The sequence below is a fragment of the Carcharodon carcharias genome, chromosome 28 (assembly GCF_017639515.1).
Source record: "Carcharodon carcharias isolate sCarCar2 chromosome 28, sCarCar2.pri, whole genome shotgun sequence".
Classification (NCBI taxonomy): domain Eukaryota; kingdom Metazoa; phylum Chordata; class Chondrichthyes; order Lamniformes; family Lamnidae; genus Carcharodon; species Carcharodon carcharias.
In genome coordinates, this window is record NC_054494.1 from 13,425,111 (window position 1) to 13,448,302 (window position 23,192).

Here is a 23,192-nt window from a genome sequence, read left to right on the forward strand (position 1 = left end):
CTTCTCTCTTCAACAGACCAAATCCTAGCACTGCTACCTCTTTCTACCAATTGTGATTAGGGTTCCAAACCCTCCCACTTTAGGTGGGAGTTTATCTGAATGGGCAATTGGTATCCTCAGTGTTGCTGCTGGCAACTTTGAAGGAGTGGTCCTGTATGCACGGCACCCCAGCCTTCGTGCTTTGCAAATGAGCTGTGTTGTCCGAGCCCTCCTGGTCTCGTTATGCAAAAACAGAGTGTCATTATCGGTTGTGAGGATGACAGCGTAGGGGCCAGTGTAAATCATCTGGAAACGCTTGTGTCTTGAGGGATCAATGGGGAGCAAGTAAGAGGGACTGAGAGCAACACAAACTCGGGAGAGAGAGTGGCACAAACTGATTTGATAGTGCCTGCTGGAATACGATGGCCTATGACCGTCAGCTTCAGCAGGCACAACAATGCCTCTAACCAGATGTGGAAGAAGGGTGGGATCATCTCATGCTGCTGCCAAGTGCACGGAAACGATCCAAGGCAATATTAATGTGTTTTAAATGTCTGTAATAGGTTCTGGTAATGGATACTTGTGTGGAGTTTGATCAGCAGAGAAGACTTTATTCATGACATGAATGTTCCTATTCATGTACAGTTATGAAATATTTGTTAAAACATTATAAGTAACTTTTTCCATTCCAGTTGATTTGCTGTTCTTGTTTAATAGCAGTATATTTACTCTTCTATCCTTTTTCTCCCCATTTCTAATTAGACATCTTTTTCCTCCTTTCCTCCTTTACTCTCAATGTACGGCAGCTTGCATTTACTCTTCAACTTGAATATGGTGACATACGCTTAGTTCTATCATGATATGTCAAGCGCTAAACTTTGTGTTTTTCCATTTTATTTTGAATAGGATTTATTGCTGCAGACATTGAAGGCAAAGGCTCGTCGACGTGGTTGTATCTCATTACAGATTACCATGAGAATGGCTCACTGTATGACTACCTGAAGTGCACTGTGCTTGATACCAAAGCCCTGCTGAAGTTGGCCTACTCTGCTGCTAGCGGACTCTGTCATCTCCACACAGAAATTTACGGCACGCAAGGCAAGCCTGCTATTGCACATCGTGATTTAAAAAGCAAAAACATCTTGGTGAAAAAGAATGGAACCTGTAGCATTGCTGACTTGGGCCTAACTGTGAAATTCAACAGGTAATGCATGACATCCTGAATCTAAAAGCAAATATTTTGTTAGTAGCGATTGTAACCTTGGGGACTGGGTTGAAATAATAAAGGTATTATTTTACATGAAGCCAAGATACACACCACATACACAATATCTTATAGCATACAAAGAATTATAAAATCATTCCCACCCAGCTCTTTTGTTGTGATTAAGCCCCACATTAGATCTGCATGCAGCATGTTTATCTTCCTGTAACCCTATTTTGAATGGTTAGAAGCACCCTTCTAAGCTCTGCATGATCCTCCTACTTAACTCCAAGTAAAACTCTGAAAATGTTGAATTTCCTGATAGCATTTTAAAATATTTTGAACTGTACACATTGATCCAAAACTCATGTATCCTGCACATCTATGGTACAGACATGAATGTCCTCCTAAGAGAGACATATTTAAAAGTGCAACCCTCTCTATATTTCAATATGCTGTCAGCCCAGAAGGTCAAGTCTGTGCTGGGGCTTGAACCCCATAGTCCTCTAACTTAGAGACAACAGTGCTACCAATTGAGTCAAGCTAACATTTAAGGGTGAAAATGACTGCTACTATTTATTCAGTGTTTTATCACACACTGTAGGAATTTTTCCAAGCCTAGTTGCTTTTGGGAGAATAACACACTTAAGTATGCCCACAAAAAATTTTGCCATGATTATAATAATTTATTCTTCCTCCCTGCATTTTTAACTCACATTTGCTGCAAGATGCTGATTTCTGTACATAGAGCTTCCTAGCAATTACTTGAATTTAGATGGTTATCTTTTACCTTGATACCCAAGTCTCTGTATACGTTCCTCCATTTCCCCTTATCTCAGGTTGCTATAGAACGTTTACACACAAGAGGTAAAAGTCACCATAACTGGCTACACTAACCATGGCTTTTGGCTTTCTAGTTAGTTCTTTGTTGTCCACATTAAAATGTCTAATAATATCTTTTGAATGGTCAGCTGCCAAGCCACCAAACCATGTAGAAAGGTGGGGTTCATCTTATTTTTGTGTATTTAGTTGAATTGGGATTAACCCCAAATTTCATCAGTTCTGTTCATGTATATATAGTTGCTAAGTTAACCTTTTATAAACTATTGACCCTAGAAGTCATCAGAGAATGCCCATTGGAATCTTATTTCATATAAGTTACCTGAAAACTGTACCCAGAGAGACCTTTCTTGGACCAGTATGTAGTTCTTAAGCCCACCATTCAAAGTTCCTCACAAGCAAATCTGTATTTTTGTTGTTGATTTTGTTTCGCAATCATTGAAGTGCGGGCCTCCATTTTTGATCAGCCATGTTTGATTTGGGCAGTTAGCTCCAAATGATTCTTGGGCTCCTTAGGGTTTCTTCCTAAGTTGTGAGAGTCCAGAACAAAGGGGATAATATTTAAATTAAGAGCTAGGCTGTTGAGAGGTGATGTCAGAAAGCACTTTCCTATTCGTAAGGTAGTGGAAAACAGGATACTAACTTTAATTTAAAATTTCAGAAGTGAGATTGATAAATTTTTGTTAGGCAGCATATTAAGTGTTATGAAACCAAGGTGAGTAAATGGAGTTAGATACAGAGCAGCCATGATATAATTGATTGACTCCGAGTGCTGAATGGCTGACTCCTGTTCCTATGTTTGTTTCCCAGTTTTATTTGAATCAGGAAATTTTTATTTCATTTTATATGACGCTGCACCATTCAGAGACAAACATGAGGTTTCAATGCGTAGGTGCTCGCTGAGGTCACTGTTTCTATGCTTAATGATACAGGAAGTTAGGGTAGTTGCTTTCATCCTTTATTCCAACTTAGATAGTTTGGTAACTGTACAATGAATAGCAAACTGTTAGTGGGATGCTACCATCTGGTTGGTTAAATGTCCCTGAAGTAGAGCTGGAGATCATATCATTTGTTGTGAAGTCAGGGCATTTCTTGGATTTCAATTCACAAATTTGTAGAACAACTTTATGGATTTACCAAACAATTCTGTTTAAATTTCTTTTTAATGCACAGGACTAGCCATTGGCAGAACTATTTTGACAGCAGGGGTTGGAGGACCTCAGCTAGGGTCCCATCCGAAATTTTTATTACTTTGGCACAGGTGCAGGAGTGATGATTGCCTGAATGAAGAGGAAAGATACATCTATTTACCTCAATGTCTCACATGTATAAACACGTCACAAGCCAAGGGCTGGCTAACACTAACTGTCTAGACCAGGGCTCCCTGAACTTTTTCCCACTGAAACTCCATTTTGAGGTTTGAAAATTGCATAACCCAAGTGTGAGCCAGGTGGAGAGTTAGAGCTGAGAGAGCAGGTGCAGGAGAGGGGTAGGAAAGCTGTGAGAGTGGGGAGCAAGAGCTGTGGGGATAGGGGGGTGGTGTTTAAAGTATTGGGTTTTTTAAATTAAATCAACTACCTTTTCATCGGCTTTTTTGGAGCAGGAATCAGGCCTCAAAGCTTAGTCAATTAGGCCATGCCCACCATTGAGGAAAAAAGAGCACTAGGATTTAAAGGGGCCTTGCAGCTGTTAGCACTCTGTTCGAGCTCCTGCGTTGGAGTTTGCAACCCCAAAATTGCATCTGGGGCCGTGACCCGCAGATTGGGAAGCCCTGGTCAAGAGTCTCACATGAAGCATGACCATTGGTGTAAGGTGAGTAAATCAATGGGCAGAATTTTCTGCCTGTTGGGTAGGTGGACATGACCCAATCTCCGGCGGGCGGGGAGCCGATCCCCGCCGGAGAAGCGGGCCACACTGCCATTTTACGTGGGCGGGCCAATTAAGGCCCTGGACGTGACATCCGGCGAGAGGCGCTATGCGCTTCCTGTCCAGGCGGGTGGATTCCCCAAAAGCGAGAGTGCACTCTTTCGCGCATGTGCACGCAAGAGCGCACATCTCCCTGAGGCAAAATGCAGCCTCAGGGAGATAGCTTCCACTTTGAAAAAGATTAAAAATAGAAAAAAAAAATTCCCTAACATGTCCCCCTCATGTGACATGTTCATAATTTACACTACAACTTTATTAAAATTTTTTAAACCTTGCATGAAACCTCATTCCGCCGGTGGATGAGGTTTCATGTTTTCTCTATTTGCCACCGGGGCTCCTGGCCTGCCCGCTAGCCTTAAGGTTAGACAGGCAGGTCCTTTAATTGTTTAAATGATCCTGTCAATGGCCACAATTGGCCATTGACAGGTAGGCGGGCCCACAGCTGATTTTGCTGCGCCCCCGCCTTCCTGAAAATTTAAATGAGGCGGGATGATGTCGGGGGTTCCGCCCAACGTCATCCCGTATCATTTTATGTGTCGGCGAGCGGACCCTGCCCCCTGCTCGCGGATGGCAAAATTCTACCCAATGTCTTGAAGAGAAATGGGGAATCGTTAGTTTGCCAAACATCAGAATTTCTTAATGAATTCAAGATATTTCCATTAGTTTTGAATGCTCCTTCCTAATTCCTGTTCATTGCCTTTTCTTCAAAGTGACACAAATGAGGTTGATATCCCACTGAACACACGAGTGGGCACCAAGCGATACATGGCACCTGAAGTACTAGATGAGAGCCTCAACAAGAACCAATTCCAGGCTTACTTGATGGCAGATATATACAGCTTTGGCCTAGTGATATGGGAGATGTCACGTCGTTGTCTTACAGGAGGTATTTTACAGATCAGATTTCAACATAATGAGAGATATTCAGATAGCACTTGCATTTCTCAGTTGAACTGATTTCATTCAGAACTTGAAATGTAACTGGAACTCCCATACCAAGGCAAATAATGAGCTGTTTTATGTTTGTGCAATGCATTATTCTGCTGCACAGTTAGATCTATACCCTTTCTTAAAGCCTTGATGTCAAATATACTTTGCCTCAGGTTAACCAGAGGTTAGTTTGGCAAGAGACTGTACAAATTGAAAAATGCTTAAAAGTATCAGGCTCCAGGTTAGAAGCAGCTGGCATTAAATGACTAGTTTGTTTTCCCTCTTTTAAGATTGTTATTTATCTGCAGCTGTATGTGTTATCTGATACATGATTGACAAAATGTATACTAATGCAACACTTTAATTTATATAATTATACATAAATACAGACAGAGATAAAGACAGATGGATGAGTTAAGATGCTCTGAATGCTCTCATCTGTATCTAGTTTGTGTCTTAAGAATAATATATTTTGGCATATATCTTGGGTGAAACTTAACAAGGTGCAGCACCTATAGGTTTCCCTTAAAATGTTTTGTTAGTTAAAGCACTTTGTCCAACCTCAACTCTCCTATATTCCATATAAAGACACTTACCTACATATGACAAATTCATGAACAGCCTTGATCATTGAGTTACTACTTTAATTATGTTGCACCACTTGTATTTTCTGTACACCTTTCCATGAGTTTGTTGTGATAGACTCTCTTGATTTTTTTCCCTGTTGTTGCCTCGTGCTTCTTCCTCCATTTTTTTCCATTTATGAATCCTCCCTTTTTTTACAGATGCTAATTCTTGTTGGAGTATAATCCCAAGGGTACTGGCTGCCTTATGATATCTCAGTGAATTAACCATTCTTCATGCATTAGTCTACACAGTGAGTCACAGTAGGCAATTTGACAGTGGAAGACATCACAATTTAGAGGAATCTTGTCTGCACCCCATTATCTACATAACCGCAGCCTCCAATATGGGCCACTGGATAACAATCAAGAACACAATTACTTTTGCAGTCCAGTAACCTTGAGTCACTGAGGCAAATCGTACCGCCATCCTGGTGCCCTGAGTTGGGATTAACTAACCTAATACAGAACAGCAATCAAACCTGGAACCTTGTGGTGTTCAGTGTATTTTACTGCATCAGGAAATTTTCCACTTCTGATTTTTAACTTGATTTTTCCCCCTACAGGCATTGTAGAGGACTACCAGTTACCATATTATGACATGGTACCAAATGACCCCTCCTATGAGGATATGAGGGAAGTGACTTGTGTTAAATGTCTTCGCCCAACAGTTTCCAACAGGTGGAACAGTGATGAGGTGAGGATTTGATGCTTCTTAATGTGACCTCTAAGGACACTGCAGCTCTTTTGACTGACTGTGCAAGTGACACTGTTAACAGCTGAAATACATCACTCAGTTCTTTGAATTGAGTTCCATGTTATCAAAGTTTGGTACGTAAATTGGATCCCTATATTTAAAAGCTAAAGATGTGCCGGGAGGGGAAATTTAATAAATCAGATTTTACAGATCAATGTTGATGAAATCTGAAATTCATATTAGATTTCTAGAGTTATAATAAAATAAAATTATCGTACACTTAGATTTCATGATCATTATGAGCTTGAACTTGCAAATAGCTTTTAAAGTAGAGAATAGATTATCATCTCAGAGGTGTAACTAATATCTTGGCAACAAGCCTGCCAATAAGCTGGCAAAGATCTAGCTTGTGTGTAGCTGAAGACCATTTTATCTTCTGGGCCTTGAAGACATTATATTCACCAATGTCTGGATGAGCTAATAGTTGAATGAGATCTTTCTGGGTATACAGTGAAGCCTGCTTCACCCCACCTACTGCACAGTGTTCAGGTGGAGTACTGATGACACTTCTTTTCTGTGAAAAGGAATAGCAGGTTTTTGTATCAGGTATGTATGCTGGCTTAGTCTAGATTTCATTTCATAGTTTGTTGCATCAGCTCAGATGTCAGAAGAAGAGAGATTTTATGGAAATAGCCTGTTCTTTCATTCAGTGAGATCATTCAATGATCTGTGACCTAACTCCATATACCTGGTCTTGCCCCCATGTCCTACCCATATCATTATTTAGGTTGATAACCTAGCTTAGGATGTCCAGTTGGCACTATAATATGGAGTAGATTACTGTCACATTGCATCAGGATGTCAGACAGATTTGCTCATTGATTGAACAGGGCTGGAATAGGCAGGGGCAAGAGTAAGTTCCACTTGAAGGGCGGCTGGATGAGTTATCTCATGTTGCTTTCCTGCACCACCTGCTGGCAAGTTAGACTGGCCCTGGCAGAAGCTGAAGAGGAAGGAGTCCGTAGCACCACAAAATCTAACAAAATAGAGCACACAATTAATTGGGAAGATTTGGGGGAAAATATAGTGAGCCTCAGTCAACTTGGAATTCCAAATTAACTGAGAATTTATATTTTTTTAATTGTTAAGGAAACATTTTTCTGAATGTTAGAACTGCAAGGAAAGCTTTTTGCAGTTTCTTCAAATCAGCCTCTGCTCTTCAATGTTATCTTTCCCTGACATGCTTGTTTTCACCCCTACAGTGTTTAAGAGCGGTCCTGAAGCTGATGTCAGAATGCTGGGCTCATAACCCTGCCTCCCGGTTGACAGCACTAAGAGTGAAGAAAACGCTTGCCAAAATGGTGGAATCACAAGATATCAAGATCTGATTGAGCCACTGAACAGCTGACATTATTGCCCAAAGAGGGTCAGGAACTTCTGGTGTGTAGATAGAGGGCTGGACATTCAGTCACCCCAATCTCTTCTACACGCCACACTAGATAGGCTGCTAATGATGACCTTTAGAATTCAGAACTATTTCATGTATGGCATAGTGTGGGATTAAGGACGTTGAATAATGAACCTCTATGCCATACTTCATAACAACAGCATCATGTGAAAAACAAGACTGTGTAAATTAATGCTGTTGGAATATTTTAAACTTCCTTGGGTTTCCTATGTGTCGCCGACTTTTTCATGCTCTGTTTGCGGCCTGTAGTGGAACGATGCTAGCTGGCACCATGGGAACTCTAGAAATGGTGTCTCACAGCCAGAAGAGATGGTGCTTTCTGTGAAAGCCTCAGTTCTGAATGAATTTGAAAAACTATTGCTAGGAGGTTAATAGTTGCTTTTCACCTGCTATCTGTAAATGGGGTCAGGTGAACAAATCTGCCTTTGCCTGTCTTCGTGAGCCACGAAGGCACCAGTTATTTCTTTACCCCACCCTCAAAATCTTGTTAAATTGGCTAGTTTTGGGCATTAGCAAGAACTTTGTGAATACTAGCTGCACAGAGTGAGCTTCTGCTGCACGCCAGGTATGAAATGCAGCGCTGAGATTTCGTCTCTTCAAGCCCAAATACTTTATGTTCACAGCTAGCTCCACTGCTCTGATTGCCTGTCGGCAATCAAGGGATTCATTCTCGTCTTCTGGAAACACAATGTTGCTGCCAAGGTTTATAGAACAGTATATTTTCTAGGAATTAGAGAAACCACCGTTCTCCTAGTCCTGTTAATTATGTGTCCCAGTTGTCCTTATCAGTACTTATGTATAACCTCTGGTTATAGACTGTCTTAATTTAAGTGTTTTTAATATTTGCTGTCCGAATATTCAATGAGTTCCATTTTAAGTCACAGGAAGCCTATTGCTCTGGGGCAAGAGAGCGAGTGAGAATATTTCTTAGTCAGTATGGCTAAACTCTCCACAGAAGGTCAGGCAGTGCAGAGGCTTCAGCCAGTACAGTGATAGTGGTGTGGTAAGTATCTGAAATGCAATTCTGTTAACTTCTCAGGAGGGTTGGGGTGGGAGGGTTACTGACCTTGTATTACAAGGATTCTTCCTATACAAATATAAAATGTTATTAATCATGAATACAACAGGCACAAGTGAAATGCTACATCTCTTAAGACTTTCAGCAGATGTAGTATGTGTTCTGCTACCATTCTTTAAATTTAGAGTGCCGGTATTGATTTGGTTTAAATTCCATTCCATCGAGTTATCACTAACTACAACGTAAGTGGTATTGGACGTGTTTATTCTCATGGGGGTGAAATATCACTGCCAAGGAATTGAAGCAATCTTGCCAATCCCCATAATCCACAAAGCTATTCCACTGATTCTTCACCCTCCTTAAAGCTCAATGTTGTTTCTCACACTAACAGTGACTGTCGGAAGGTGAGTGTCAGCTTCACTGTGTTCCAGGGAGAAACAAGAATCTGTGATGGTAATGCAAAATGCTGTTTATTGTAAGCTACATAATGCCAACTCTTGTGTATTTTATTTTATTTGAGTAATTCCAACCATCTTCATGAATGGATTGATTAATAATCCTGTAATAGTGGCTGTCTAACTTGGCCAGGCCAGATGCCACAGTTTTGTAAGATGTTATGTAACATAATGTTTATATCTTGTGTAGTACAGCTATGAAATGTTGCAAGCTTTTCCTGTAAATATGATAGCCAAAGTAGGGATTGAAGCTTGCCCCTGCCACCACCCACCGCATCCCTCCACCCCCCCACCCCCAACCTCCCCAACCGGGGAAGAATGAGGAAGATACAGTGTTGGCCCATTCATATGAATAGGATTGTTTTTGTTGCATACCACGTACAGTTGTAAACATCTGCACTTCTTGTTTGTCTTGTTTACTTTGAACATGAAAGGTACAGTGCCCATAAGCAAACTTGAATGTTTATCAGTGAGATGTGATTTTGTGACTCCTGCCCAATCAATACTACTGCATTACATATTGCATCATGCTAGCATGTGTTGGCCATGAATCCTGATACACTGCACTGGAGATGGTGAATTTCGGATCTTTTTCCCACAAATATCAAAGCCCCATGTGAAAGACAAATGAAACACCATGTCATCAGAACATTATACTTGGATGTTTGCAAATCTGCAGTCTCATCATTACGTTCCTTTTCCGTAATGTTCTTGTTGGATTGGAACAGCTTTTATCATTTTGAACTTGCTGCGGGGAATTTTCATCAAGAGTGTTGAATCTTCCTTTTAATTGCTATAGAATAATGAATGATCAGTGTAAAAATGGTGAATAATGCTGCCAATTCCTGCATTCATCCTGCCCCTTCTGATCATTCGTTATTTTAGTACATTGTATACAGGTAATCCTTTTTACTTATCCCCTTAAAACATCACCTGCCTCTCATTGAAGTATATTCAGTGGATAGAGGAGCAGGAGTTAGTACAGAGAACAACATTGTTGCAATGGAGGTGCAAAGAGGTTCTGTAAACCTGAAAGGGGGAGAAATTCAATGGCCTGTTCACATTTATTATGGATGCTCTGACCTATCAAAGGAAACCATGCAAGTCAGGGAGTTTGTTTTAAAGCAAGTGTTTTTAAGGATTGTGCCTTTTTTTCTCAAATCAGCCTGCCTTTTTTTATTTAAAAAAGAAAAAGGAGGGAGAGTTCCATCTGTCACCTGTCAGACCAGCGTCTCCCTATCAATGTGTCATTGTAGCATAGACAAAAATGTATGAATCAAAGTATTATGAAATCATTTAGTTAGCGTATTTGTACATAATAAATGGACAGACAACAAACGGTTAAAGCAGTAATGTTACTCGAATGCTTATGTCATTGCAAGTAAAATGATTACCATTAAACCAAGTGTACTGATTTATAAACCTATTTTGTACAGCATCTGGTAAAAGGTGCCTTATTAAGTTTACCACAGATTACTTTGCAAAAGGTACATCATGTACACAGATTATGTCCTGTATCTGACTTTTAAGTAAATAACATTATTTTAGTACACAATTGCACTGTTGGCTGTGTTTATTTGTTTTTCTTCCCTTGCTTGTTCTTTAGCTGGGGTCATGGCACACAGTGCTACGTGACTGCTGCAGGATCTGTAGTTATTAGTGGAGACCCAAAGGGTTTGCTGCAACACCCATAATATGACATGTAATTTGGTGGATTCAATAACATGAATTAAAATGTGTGCAAATTTTAAAAACCTGGGTAACAAAATAAGGATGAATGATGTTTTTTTTACACTGGCATATTTGCTAGCTCTCATTCCCCAGGCTGTTCTGTGCCCATGACTGGTCTGGTTTTGGAATTTTTGTTCTTACCTTTAAAAACTATTAAATATATAATTGAATCCTTGGAGAAAATCTTTCCCCTTTCAATTATACTGGTGATTCACCTCCATGAGCCAATTATGCTTTCTTCAGATACAGTCAACAAAGATTGCTCTTCATATGATGAAGACATTTAATCAATTGAACCTCAACTGTATACAATCTATTCAGATACATTATTGATTTTCTCTCAAAGAAATATCCTGCAAATTTTTTCTCTACGCTTCTAACAAAATATCAGGGAAAGAGTAGATTGATTTGGGAAAAATAACATGTTAAGTAGATACACAAGTCTATCACCTTTCTGACCACTCTTCATCTCTCGCCACCCCCATTATGGCCATTTTCTGTAATGTTCTCTGATTGTCACTCCCTAAACTCTTAGCTCCTCCATCTGCTTTCCACTTAACTGCTCTTACCTTTTCCATTCATTACAGTTTTTCTCCCCCTCTCCTGGTTGCTTTCCTCATCAAGGAAGCTTTTGATTTATGGTATAACTTTGCTAGTCCAAACTTCTAGTCACACTAGCTATCTGAGCTGCAGTTTAAATGAGAGGAAACCAGGTGAGCTGAACCTGATGTCCACTTTACTGTCGATGCCGGTGGAATTTCATAAACTTGGGTGGAAATTATGGAAACATTTTTCAACTGACTCTTCTGAAATGCAATGGAAGCATTTATTGGTTAATTGGAACATTTATGGACTAAATCCCTCCATGACAGCAACTGCTTTCCACCACAGACCATCAGTTTGAATCATTTTATCTTAATATGGTCACAGCAGAGGAGGCAGCCATTCAGCCTGTCGTTTCTGTACTGACTCTCTACAAGAGCAATTCACCACTTCCCCACCTTTTCCCTATAGCTCTGCAATGTTTTTCTCTTCAGATAATAATCCAATTCTCTTTTGAAAGCCATGGTTGAACCTGCCCCCCTCGCACTCTCAGGTAATGCATTCAAAATCCCTAACCATTTGCTGCGTAAAAAAAGGTCTTTCCTCATGTCGCTGTTGCTTCTTTGCCAATTGGCTTAAATCAGTGCCCTCTGGTTCTCAATGCTTCCAGCATTGGGAACAGTTTCTCCTTATCTACTCTGTCCAGACACCTCATGATTTTGAATACCTCAATCAGACCCTCTTCTCAACCTTCTCCTAGGAGAACAGCCCAACTTCTCCTATGTATCTAAATAACTGAAATTACTCATCCCTGGAAACATTCTTATGAATCTTTTCTACACTCTCTAATTTCCTCACATCCTTCCCAAAGTGTGGTGCCCAGAACTGGACACAATACTTTGGTTGAGGTGGAACCAATATTTTACGCAAATTTATCATAACTTCCTTGCTTTGAGATTCTATTTTTTTAATTCATTTTACGGGGTGTGGACTTCATGGATTCTCCCGGAGTCATGGGTTTGGAAGGTGCTGCCTAAGGAGCCTTGGTGAGTTTCTGCAGTACATTTTGTCGATGGTACACACTGCTGTCAATGTGCGTCAGTGGTGGAGGGAGTAAATGTTTGTGGAAGGGGTGCCAATCAAGTGGGCTGCTTTGTCCTGAATGGTGTCAAGCTTCTTGAGTCTTGTTGGAGCTGTACTCAGCCAGGTAAGTGAAGAGTACTCCACTACACTACTAACTTGTGCCTTATAGATGGTGGGCAGCCTTTGGGAGTCAGGAGGAGAGTTACTTGCTGCAGGATTCCTAGCCTCTGACCTCTTGTAGCCACAGCATTTATATGGCTAGTCCAGTCCAGTTCAGTTTCTGGTGAATGATAGCCCCTCGGATGTTGATAGTGATGGTAATGCCATTGAATGTCATGGGGTGATGGTTAGATTCTCACTTATTGGAGATGGTCATTGCCTGGCATTTGTGTGGCACGAATTTTACTTGCCACTTGTCCGCCTGAGCCTGGATATTGTCCAGGTCTTTCTGCATTTGGACATGGACCGCTTCAGTATCTGAGGAGTTGCGAGTGGGGCGGAACATGGTGCAATCATCACCACTTCTGACCTTATGGTGGAAGAAAGGTCATTGATGAAGCAGCTGAAGATGGTGGGGCCTAGGACACCACCCTGAGGAACTCCTGCAGCGATGTCCTGCAACTGAGATGATTGACCTCCAACAATCAAAACCATCTTCCTTTGTACAAGGTATGACTCCAACCAGTGGAGAGTTTTCCCCTGATTCCCATTGAATCCAGTTTTTTGCTGGGGCTCCTTGATGCTACACTCGGTCAAATGCTGCCTTGATGTCAAGGGCAGTCATGCTCACCTCACCTCTGGAGTTCAGCTCTTTTGTCCATGTTTGAACAAAGGTTGTAATGAGGTCAGGAGTTGAGTGACCCTGGCAGAACCCAAACTAAGCAAGTGCCGCTTGATAGCACTGTTGATGGCCCCTTCCATCACTTTACTGATGATGGAGAGTAGACTAATGGGGCGGTAGTTGGCCATATGTGTATGCAGATCCCGTATGCTTTTTTAACTGCGCTCTTAACCATCACCTGTGCCCTGCCACCTTCAATGATTTGTGCACACATACACCCAGGTCCCTCTGCTCTTTCACTCCCTGTTGGATTGTATCCTTTTATTTTATATTGCCTCTCACCCTGTTTCCTACAAAAATGAATTGCTTCACACTTGTCCGCCCATTCCACAAACCTGTCCATGTTCTTTTGAAGTTTTAACACTATCCTCCTCTCAGTTCACAGTACTTCCAAGTTTCGTGTCATCCACAAGTTTTGAAATTGTGCCCTGTACACTCACATCTAGGTCATTAATGTATAACAAGAAAAGCAGGGGTCCTAACATTGACCCCTAGGGAACCCCACTATAAACCTTCAGCCGGTCTGAGAAACAACTATTCACCACTACTCTCTCATTTCACTCAGCCAACTTTGTATCCATTTTGCTATTATTCCTTTTAGTCCATGAGCTCTAACTTTGTTCACAAGCCTGTTGTGTGGCACTTTATCAAATGTCTTTTGGAAGTCCATGTACACCACACCATTACCTTCATCAATCCTCTCTGTTACCTCTTTGAAAAACCTCAAGCAATTTAGATAAATGCAGTTTTCATTTAACAAATCCATTTGTCCAAGTGACTTATTAAATCTATCCGGAATTATGGTTTCTAAAAGCTTCCTAACTACCAAGGTTAAACTGACAGGCCTGTAGTTTATCTTTACATCCTTATTGAACATTTGCAATTCTCCAGTCCTCTGGTATCATCCCTGAATCTAATGAGGATTGGAAAATTATGGCCAGTTCCTCCACCCTTTCTTCCCTCCGTATCCTTGGATGCATCTCTTATGGTTATGGTGACTTATCAACTTTAATTGCAGATAGCCTATCTAATACCTCCACTTCATCAATTTTGATCCCATCAAGTGTCTCAGCTACCTCCTCTTACACCATGACTTGGTCAGCATCATCTTTAGTAAAGACTGATACAAAGCACTAATTTAGTACTTTAGCCATGCCCTTGCCTCCATGCGTAAATCCCCTTTTAGATCCACAATTGGCCCCACCCTCTTACTATTTATATGCCAATAGAAGACTTTTGGGTTCCCTTTTATTTGGCTGCCAGTCTCTTCTCATACTTTCTCTTTGTTTCTCTTTTTTGTCTTTTCAATTCCTCTCTGAATCTTATATATTGAGCCTGATCACTCTTTCATGTTGACTTTAAAATAAACTGACTGGTGTAGAATCTGGTGCTTTGTCCACATGTAAAGCAGAACTAACCATGCATTCCCTATTTGGCTCTTGATCCACCATCCTTTCTCATTCAGTCAAGGATCTGCTCCTGAGATTGGTACCACTTGCTAAGTCTGGGTCAGTAGCAATCCAATTTCCTCATCAGAAAGAGAGCATGAATGAGCTGTGATAATCTATCATAAAACAACAGAAAAAGATCATCCAGTCAATCAAGTTCCCCAAGCAACCCATCCAGGGTATTGCCCTTCACACAATTGGCTCACCTTCCACTCGTGCAAACTCCTGGGAGTGGTAAGGATAAAACTGAGGTGAGGGTAAAATTCTACATAGTGGAGTGGGGAACTCAGAAAAGGTCAACACATGGATGGACCCGGCCTATAGTTATTTTCTTAGTTGGGAAGCATATTAAGAATTTCCCAGTTGAGTTTTAAAAATATACAGCTAGGCTTTTGTTAGAATTAACATCCTGCTAAATGAATAGGGAAACAAATGGGTGCAACGATCCTATTTGGAGCTGGTTTGCAGTGTCCACAAGTACAAAATAACAGGCAGAATTTTACGGCCCCATTTTGGCGGGGACGGGGGCCACTATAAACCCCATTGACTTCAGCGGGAATGTAAAATCCCACTGTCATAAAATTCTGCCCAGTGGGTTCTGATGAAAGGTCATCATTAACTCTGTTTTCCTCTCCACAGATGCTGCTTGATCTGAGTATTTCCAGCACGTTATTACCAAGTAAGACCAGTAGGAGGTTACACAATGAGATTTGCCCACTTTTAGACCAAGGGTTTTGGAAATGGAAGCTCAGCTAAATTATTGTGCCCTTTTTGTGCAGTGATGGACTAAGTTAAAAATAAAGAGCCTGTTGGTGCAGTAATGATGTGCTAATATCATACTTAGTATAAATATTAAACGAGTTCAAAATTTATTACTCTGTCCCAAAAGGGATGCATCTTTATGTAATTTCTGAATCAAATGTAATGCATCTACAGGCACGTGAATAAACAGAACCACGAGCTACCAGGAAAATAGGAAGCAGGAGTGGGCCATTCAGCCCTTTGAGTCTGCAAAACCTAGGGGAACTCTTTATGGTGAGTGAGCATAGTGCAACAATGTAAAGGAAGATGATCAGCAAAGGTCTTGTTCCTGAATGGAAACCTCCAACAGTGAATTTGTTAATATAGTCTGATGTTTCTTCTCTTTTCAGGTCTGGTAATGAAACCTTAAAATGTTTTAAATAACAGAAATCCACCAAATGTTGTCTCCGGCGGGGTCTGTTGAATTACAACCCCTTGTGTCACCTCTACCCACACATGCTGTCCTTTACTGAGCTGGAGGATGGCATAGCCCCAAACCAGGCTGTTGTGCTGATGTCTTTTCCTGCTGTTATGCAATGTGATTGTGTGGTTGCCATCAACCGAAAGATAACTAAGACCAGATCCGTGGCCAAACTCCACGGTCACCACGAACACATAGATGCCTTTGAATGGAGCTTTAAAGTAACCTTTTTCCATTGAATAACCATCTCCATAGTTCAGGAAGATCTGGTCAAACTTCAAAATCATGTTAGTTCCTGAATTGTTGGAAAGTCCCACATAAAACGCAACCTGGAATTCTAGACAAAAATTAAGCAAAAGAGATCAAAAGTTAAGCAACTGATTACTTTTTTTGTGTTATTGGTTGAAGGATAATTACTGGTCAGGATGTCAGGAGAACTCAGCTTTTTAAATTGTGCAGTGCAGTAGTACAGACTGCAGCAATTCAATAAGGTGGCTTATTACCACCTTCTCAGGGAAAATAGGTATGGGCAATGAACACTGGCCTTGCTAGCCACACCCACATCCTGAGAATTTTTATTTCTTTTAAAAAGTAAATTCGCCACAAAGTTCAAAAAGAAATTTGGATGTAGTTATCAGCAACAACCCAGGCATCATATCAGGATAACACTAGGGCAACTGCATCCCAGTCAAACTTCTCTTAATTTCTGGGAACTGCTACCCAAGGTGGATCAGCTGTTCCACAGACTGGATGAGCAACAGCCTGACTTGATTGTACTTGCATAATCATATCAGTGGGCATTCTCTACTCCTACCTCAACGACAAGATAGACCCACAAGAGGGGGGAAAACATTCAAGTATGAGAGCTCTTAGGAATCACCAGCATTGCCTGGAGACCATAAATCTTATAGCTTCAGGGCAAAGAAACTTTTGCTGATTGCCCCCTAATCCTCCCAGGGCCCCACAACTAATCAATTAGAATTGCTCCCTGTTTAACTTCATTCTGCAGTTCCCAGAAATTAAGAGAAATTTGACTGGGATGCGCCTGGAAGCTGTGAGGAAAACAAGAGCAGAGAATGCACTTTGGATGTAGAAATTTGCATGTCTACCACCAAGAGTGGCTTAATAGTACTACCCTTGAGTCCTGAAGGCACTTCTGCGTGGAAAAATGTCCCAAGGCACTTCAGAAACATAAAGATTCAAACAGATGCCAAAACAAAGAAGCATAGAGGGTTGGGTGACCGAAAGCTTGTTCAAAGAGGTAGGTCTTAAGCAGGGCCTTAAAGGAGGAGAGGGAGACTGAGGGGTTAAGGAGAGGGAGTTCTCTAGCATGGGTCTAAGGTGGCTGACAGCTAGCTGTCAAGGTGGGCAACAAGAACACGCAAAATTCCAGAGAGAGAGGAACAGGGAAGTTGGATAGATTGTACAGCTACAGTGGTTAAACACAATAAGGCTGACATGGTCATGAAGGAATTTAAATATAGGGGTGAAAATATTAATATGGGCAGCAGAGCCTGGGTTAAGCTGAAGTTTATGGAGGTTAGAAGATGGGAGGCCAGCCAGGAGAGCATTGGAATAATCGAGTATGGAGGTGGCAAAGATTGGATGAGGGTTTCAACAGCCGGTGGTCCACCTGGAAAAGGAGGAGTGGTGCTGGAGAAGGAAGGTGCAGTTCATCATGTCAAAGGCTGCAGAGGGTTTGAAGAGGAATAATGCACATTAATCATATTTTTGTACAACTGCTGAAAGGTGCACTTACCCTGTGCATTTGGGATGCTACTTTGGCTGACTGCAATTGAAGCATTTCCATAAATCTCCAGGTGTTTGCTGCCATGGTGGCTTTGCCTGTGCTGTTTTTTCATTCGCTTGGAGCCAAAGCTACCTCGTCCAACACGGAATGTCCCATTAGAAAGGTTGTGCACACTACCTGTGAGCTTCTGAAACACAGAGATGTGACTGTCAAGGAACTGTTTTAAAGATGACACATCTGACTGCACAGTCTCCACTGATTTTGTAAACAGTTCCTTTATTTGTTCCAAGCTCTGATTGTAGTAAGGATCTTCATTATTACAATGGGATTCCAGTTTAATTACTTTCAAATTCAACATTTCAATGTCTTTTTTAATGTTTGATATTTCATTGGAATCATACTTTGAATCGTCCATTTGTTCCTTTTCCAGTGCCTCAAAGTTTGCTTCCATGTGTTCAAGGAAAAGGTGGTCTCTATCGTCTATTTCTGATGAGTTGTCCTTCAAGACATTTTCTCCATAATCCAAACCACTTGATTCCCTAATTTTATCATTTGACCTGCCCTCTTCAAGCACCTGCACCCTTTTGTTGATGTTTTCCAAAATTATTTTATGGGTAACAAGGTCATTCTCTGTCTCATTAAGGTTTTGATATAAAGCACTAATGGATAGCTTTTGGAGCTCTGTTGCACCGTCAGATGTGATCTCCAATATGTCCTGCCCCGTCACACTCTGCAGAATGACTGTGTGCCTTAAAGCATCTTCCAAAAGGGAACTGAAGGAACTATTGAGGTATTTGATGTGAGAATCCATGGTAGCATCCAATTTTTTCAAATGCTTAATTTCTCTCATAATCATTGTGGAATTCTTCTGAAGTGTTGTGATGTCTTCAGTTAAAGTGTTGATTTCTTCTTGCTGCAAGAACAAGAGATTCTGGACATCTTGATGTCTTTGTTGAGAAGACCTGAACAAATCTTGAACAGAATAATTTAGATTAATTCGTAAGTCTAGCTCCTGCTGCTTAACATCATTCAGATCAAAGTACATTTTGTCCATGAAGGTACTGGCATTCCTTAGGTTATCAACAACCAAACCATAATCCACAATTAACTTTTGACAGCCGCAAACCTGGTCATCTGCCATTCTATATAACTTTTGTTTCAGTTCTTTCACATCACCGTCAAGGTTGTAAAGACGTTCCTCGTGACTTGAACTTTGATGGTTAAAGGAAACATTCAGTCTTAAAATGTTCTCTGTGAAACTCATGTTGGTTTCATTCAGTTTTTGATTCATATCTGTCTTCAGGCCAGCCACCAGTTGTGCACAATTTGACTCCTGCCTCTTCAACTGTTGCTGGAAATCAGAAATTGCTTTTGATGCAGGATGAAATAATCCACAGATTCTATTTAAGTGCGTAAAATTCCTTGAATGAACCTCAACAGTTTCCCTAAGTTGGTCAAAGTCCTGTTTTGACATTCCTTTGACTTGGTGGACAGTTTTTGAGTCGCATGATGAACATGATTTTGAGCCGTTGAGCTCGATAATCTTTGCTAGACGATCATTTAAAGTGTCGACTTCTTGCCATAGTCTGTCTTGTTCTTTCATCATCTCAGCTGTTGTGTTTTCTAGAAGATGCGATTTCATCTGAATCATCTTCTGACTGCGCTTAACTTTTAGATCTGTCTCTGTTTTAATCATGGTTAGATTGTGGTCAAGGTTAACCTTCTGGGCGTGCAATTCATAATTTAGCTTATGTTGTTGATCATTCAATATGTCCTCAACCTTCTGCAGCTGCTCGATGTTCTCATCAAGTTTCGATTGTAACTTAGTGCTGATTTCCTCCAGTTCCCTTTGAGGTATTCGCTGTTTTGAGAGCTCATTAATATTCTTCCTGTTGACTTCTATATCTTGTGATAAGTTGAGGACCATATCAGACAGGTGCTGCAGGCTTTTGTTAAAGGTTGTCCACAAGGAATGAAGGTGCTGTCTCAAGTAATTTTCAACATGAGGCTTTAATATATCCTGAAGCGCTGGAAATTCTGTAAAACCAAAAAAATGTTTCATGTGATGGTGAGTGTAAGAAATTTTAGCTGACCATGTTACAATTCTGTACAACTTTCAACAACAGCCATGATTTGAATTTTTACAAAGCCACCTGTGGAAAGAAACAGCTCAGAGCATAAGGAGGAGTGATGAATGCCAAGGCAAACCAAATACAACAGCAAAGTCATTTAAGGAACCTTTAAGTTTGACAACAAGGTGGTTTGGCTGAGGAACAGAGTTCCAGGATGGTGAAGCTAGACTGAGCAGTGCCACAAAGGGTGCAGAATGGAATATGCTGCCAGGGAATTTCAGATAAGGGAATTGGGGTGAGTTTGTGAGATTTAAAAATGAAGACAAGAGTCTTGTAGTCATTGGTCTGGAGTACAGCAGGGACAGAGATGATGGAAGTGTGAAACTTGCGAAAGGCAGAACTCCAGAGACACGGTTCCTAGAAGTGGAGTTTGTGAAAGATGGATAAAGAAAGTTGGTAAGGGTGGCATCTGAAATGTAAACAAGCGTAATGAAGTTGGGCTTCAACTCCATTTTCCTGCCCATTCCCTATTTCCTTTGATTCCCCAAAAATCTGTCTATCCCAGCCTTAAATGTATCTTACAATGGAGCATCCACAACCCTCTGGGGTAGAGAATTCCCAAGATTCACAACCTTCTGAGTGAAGTAATTTCTCTGCATCTCAATCCTAAATGACACCCCTTATCCTGAGACTGTCCTCATGTTTTAGATTCCCCAACCAGCAGAAACAATTTCCCAGCGTCTATCCTACCAAGCCCTCTATGAGTTTTGTAGGTTTCAATGAGATCGCCTCTCATTCTTCTATGCTCAAGAGAATATAAACCCAATTTACTCAGCCTCTCGTCATAGGATAACCTCTTCATTTTAGGTACCAATTTAGTGAACATTCGTTGTACCGCCTACAATGCGAGTACATCCTTTCAGTTCAGGTTTGAAGTTGCGGGATTGATTTCAGGTAAGACTTTGCAACTTTCAAATGGAAATTTATCCCCTTTGTTCTTGGATTCTCCTGCCCCTCACAACAGCTGTAGCATAAGAGGAAGTGATTTGATCAATGAGTCTCTCTTGGTGTTCTGAAAATAGCCACCAGGAGGTGCAGGAGAGTATGCAGGAGGTGCTGGGTATGTCTCCCTTGCTGGTTTTCAGTTAATTTTGATAATTGCAGTGTCCACGGAGTGTCTTTAGGTGTCACTGTTCTCAAGGACAAAATCTAGCGGTCAAAGCTGACAATAATATCCTTTGTGGAACATAACCTCATCCTTGCACGCTTGCAGTGAATTTGCACTCTCTGAATGTGTCAGCAACGTAGAATCTAACAGCACAGAAGGAGACCTTTGGGACTGTTGTGTCTGTGCCGGCTCTTTGGAAGATGTTCAATTTAATCCCTAATCCTCATAAATCTGCAGATTAGTCCCCTTGAGGTACAAGTCTTTTTGAAGTACCCATGGAAGCTGATTCCACCACCCTTTCCTGTTCCAAAGGTCGCTAACTCTGAAATTAGAGATACCTTTGAGCAGTTACTTGGTTCTATACTTTGAAAACATAAACTAATAGCCCTGGGCCCTATCTACCTCAAACATGTGTTCTTATTTTAAAGACCTCAATCAAATGTCCGCACTTGTGAAGTAAAAGTCTCAGCTTTCTAGGCTGATTGTGGTAACTTGTCTGTGCTTAAACGAGATGCCCACCTCATGCCTGTGTCTGACCCTTTACCAGGATCTCCATTACCCACCACGAGGGGACTAAAATGGAACTAATATTACTCCCTGAGCCCAGCTTCCCCACCGCTCTCCACACATAACCCCCTAGTCCCACCCTCTCCCACTGTTTCCGCACCCTAACTGGTGTCAGTAAAAGTGACCCTAAAGCTGTTGGATTGTCGTTAAAAACCCAATTCACTTTTGGGGTGGGAATCAGCTATCCTTACCCTGTACTTGACTCTAGACTCTCTATCTCTCGGCTGCACTGTCATGTAGTCGAGCAAGCCACTCTGTTAAGCTGTCTCAGGACACTACAAATAGCAGTTCCAAAAATCGCTAAGTCTGAAATTAGAGGTACCTTTGAGCAGTTACTTGGTTCTATACTTTGAAAACATATACTTGTAGCTCTGGGCCCTATCTAGCTCAAACATGTGTTCTTATTTTAAAGACCTCAATCAAATGTCCGCCACGACCACCACCTCAGGGAAGGTAGGGATAGACAACAAATGCCAGCCTTCCCAGCAACTCCCAGATCTGCAGAATTAATATTTTAAAATCTCCAACTGCCTATGAGCAGGAAAGAGGTCCAGTAACAGTTGCTGATGGAGGGGGCTCCTTAACACAGGCTCAGAGCATGTAGTTACCAGAGACCAAGGCTGGACTGTACCTGTTCTGTTTTCCTTGTTTTCCATTGAGGGATTAATTTTCGTCAGGTTATTCAGTAGTTCTTGGAAGGCTTGTGTGGAGGCAGTGGTAACAGAAACATCGTCCTGTAGATGATGCAGCTTCGATTCTGAGCCCTGCAGGTCATCAATTGATGTAACAGGTTCTCCTGCAGCAAAAAGCACCATAGATGAGTACACGCAACCATTGCAGGCAGAACACAGTAACCACTTGCTGTTGAATCTCTACAAAGTCCTATAAAGACAAAATGCTGCAGATGCTGCAAATAATCAGCAAGTCGGGCAGGAACTGTGGAGAGAGAAGCAGAACTAACTTTTCAGGCCTGTGACCTTTCACCTGTTCTTTAGGTAACTGTTTCTCTCTCCACATACTGCCTGACCTGTTGAGTATTTTCAGTATTTCCTGTTTATACTCCAAAAAAAATTTGATAAGTAAATGTAATACAGGAATTGCCCAGGTGAAAGAAAGCCTATGGTCCTGTTTCAAAGAATGAGAGGTGAAACAATATTCTTACAGGGCGTGGCAGAATAGATGTGGCTGGTGAGTCTGGAACTGGAGGAGACAGTCTCAGAATAAGGGGTAGGCCATTTAAGATTGAGATAAAGAGGAATTTCTCTGCTCAGAGGATGGTGAACCTTTGGAATTCTCTACCCCAGAGGGCTGTGGAAGCTCAATCACTGAGCATGTGCAAAACAGAAATTGAGAGATTCCTGGAGACTAATGACAGCAAGGGATATGGAGATAGTGCAGGGAAAGTGGTGTTGAATGATCAGCCATTATCTAATTGAATGGTGGAACTGGCTCAAAGAGCCGATTGGCCTACTCCTGCTCCTATGTTCCTGTGTGCATTCACCTTCTACTATTCTGGTAGTTGCATGGAGTTGTTGACTAATCACAGCACAATTTCCATTAATGAGTCTACAACAGACCCAGGCATGAGATGAGGGAACAAACTCCCAGTGGTGGAGAGCTTTGAGAA

General features: G+C 41.3%; 2 protein-coding genes across 6 annotated transcripts in view; one reads left to right on the forward strand and one right to left on the reverse strand.

Annotated features, from left to right (window-relative positions):
* bmpr1aa (bone morphogenetic protein receptor, type IAa) overlaps positions 1-10,695 on the forward strand; it is a 270,009-nt gene extending 259,314 nt beyond the window's left edge. For all 5 annotated transcript variants that reach the window (XM_041176181.1, XM_041176184.1, XM_041176182.1 and 2 more), the window contains 4 exons: positions 886-1,183; positions 4,660-4,835; positions 6,069-6,199; positions 7,462-10,695. In XM_041176181.1, coding sequence (XP_041032115.1) covers positions 886-1,183; positions 4,660-4,835; positions 6,069-6,199; positions 7,462-7,587 — 731 coding nt within the window. In that variant the 3' untranslated portion in view covers positions 7,588-10,695. The remainder of the gene's footprint in view (positions 1-885; positions 1,184-4,659; positions 4,836-6,068; positions 6,200-7,461) is intronic.
* Positions 10,696-15,647: 4,952 nt separating this feature from the next.
* The window catches only part of mmrn2a (multimerin 2a), a 32,938-nt gene continuing 25,393 nt past the window's right edge, over positions 15,648-23,192 (reverse strand). The window contains exons 5-7 of the mRNA XM_041176480.1: positions 22,197-22,361; positions 17,768-19,795; positions 15,648-16,345 (exon numbers count right to left, since the gene is read on the reverse strand). Of these exons, the coding sequence (XP_041032414.1) occupies positions 15,954-16,345; positions 17,768-19,795; positions 22,197-22,361 (2,585 nt within the window). The 3' untranslated portion in view covers positions 15,648-15,953. The remainder of the gene's footprint in view (positions 16,346-17,767; positions 19,796-22,196; positions 22,362-23,192) is intronic.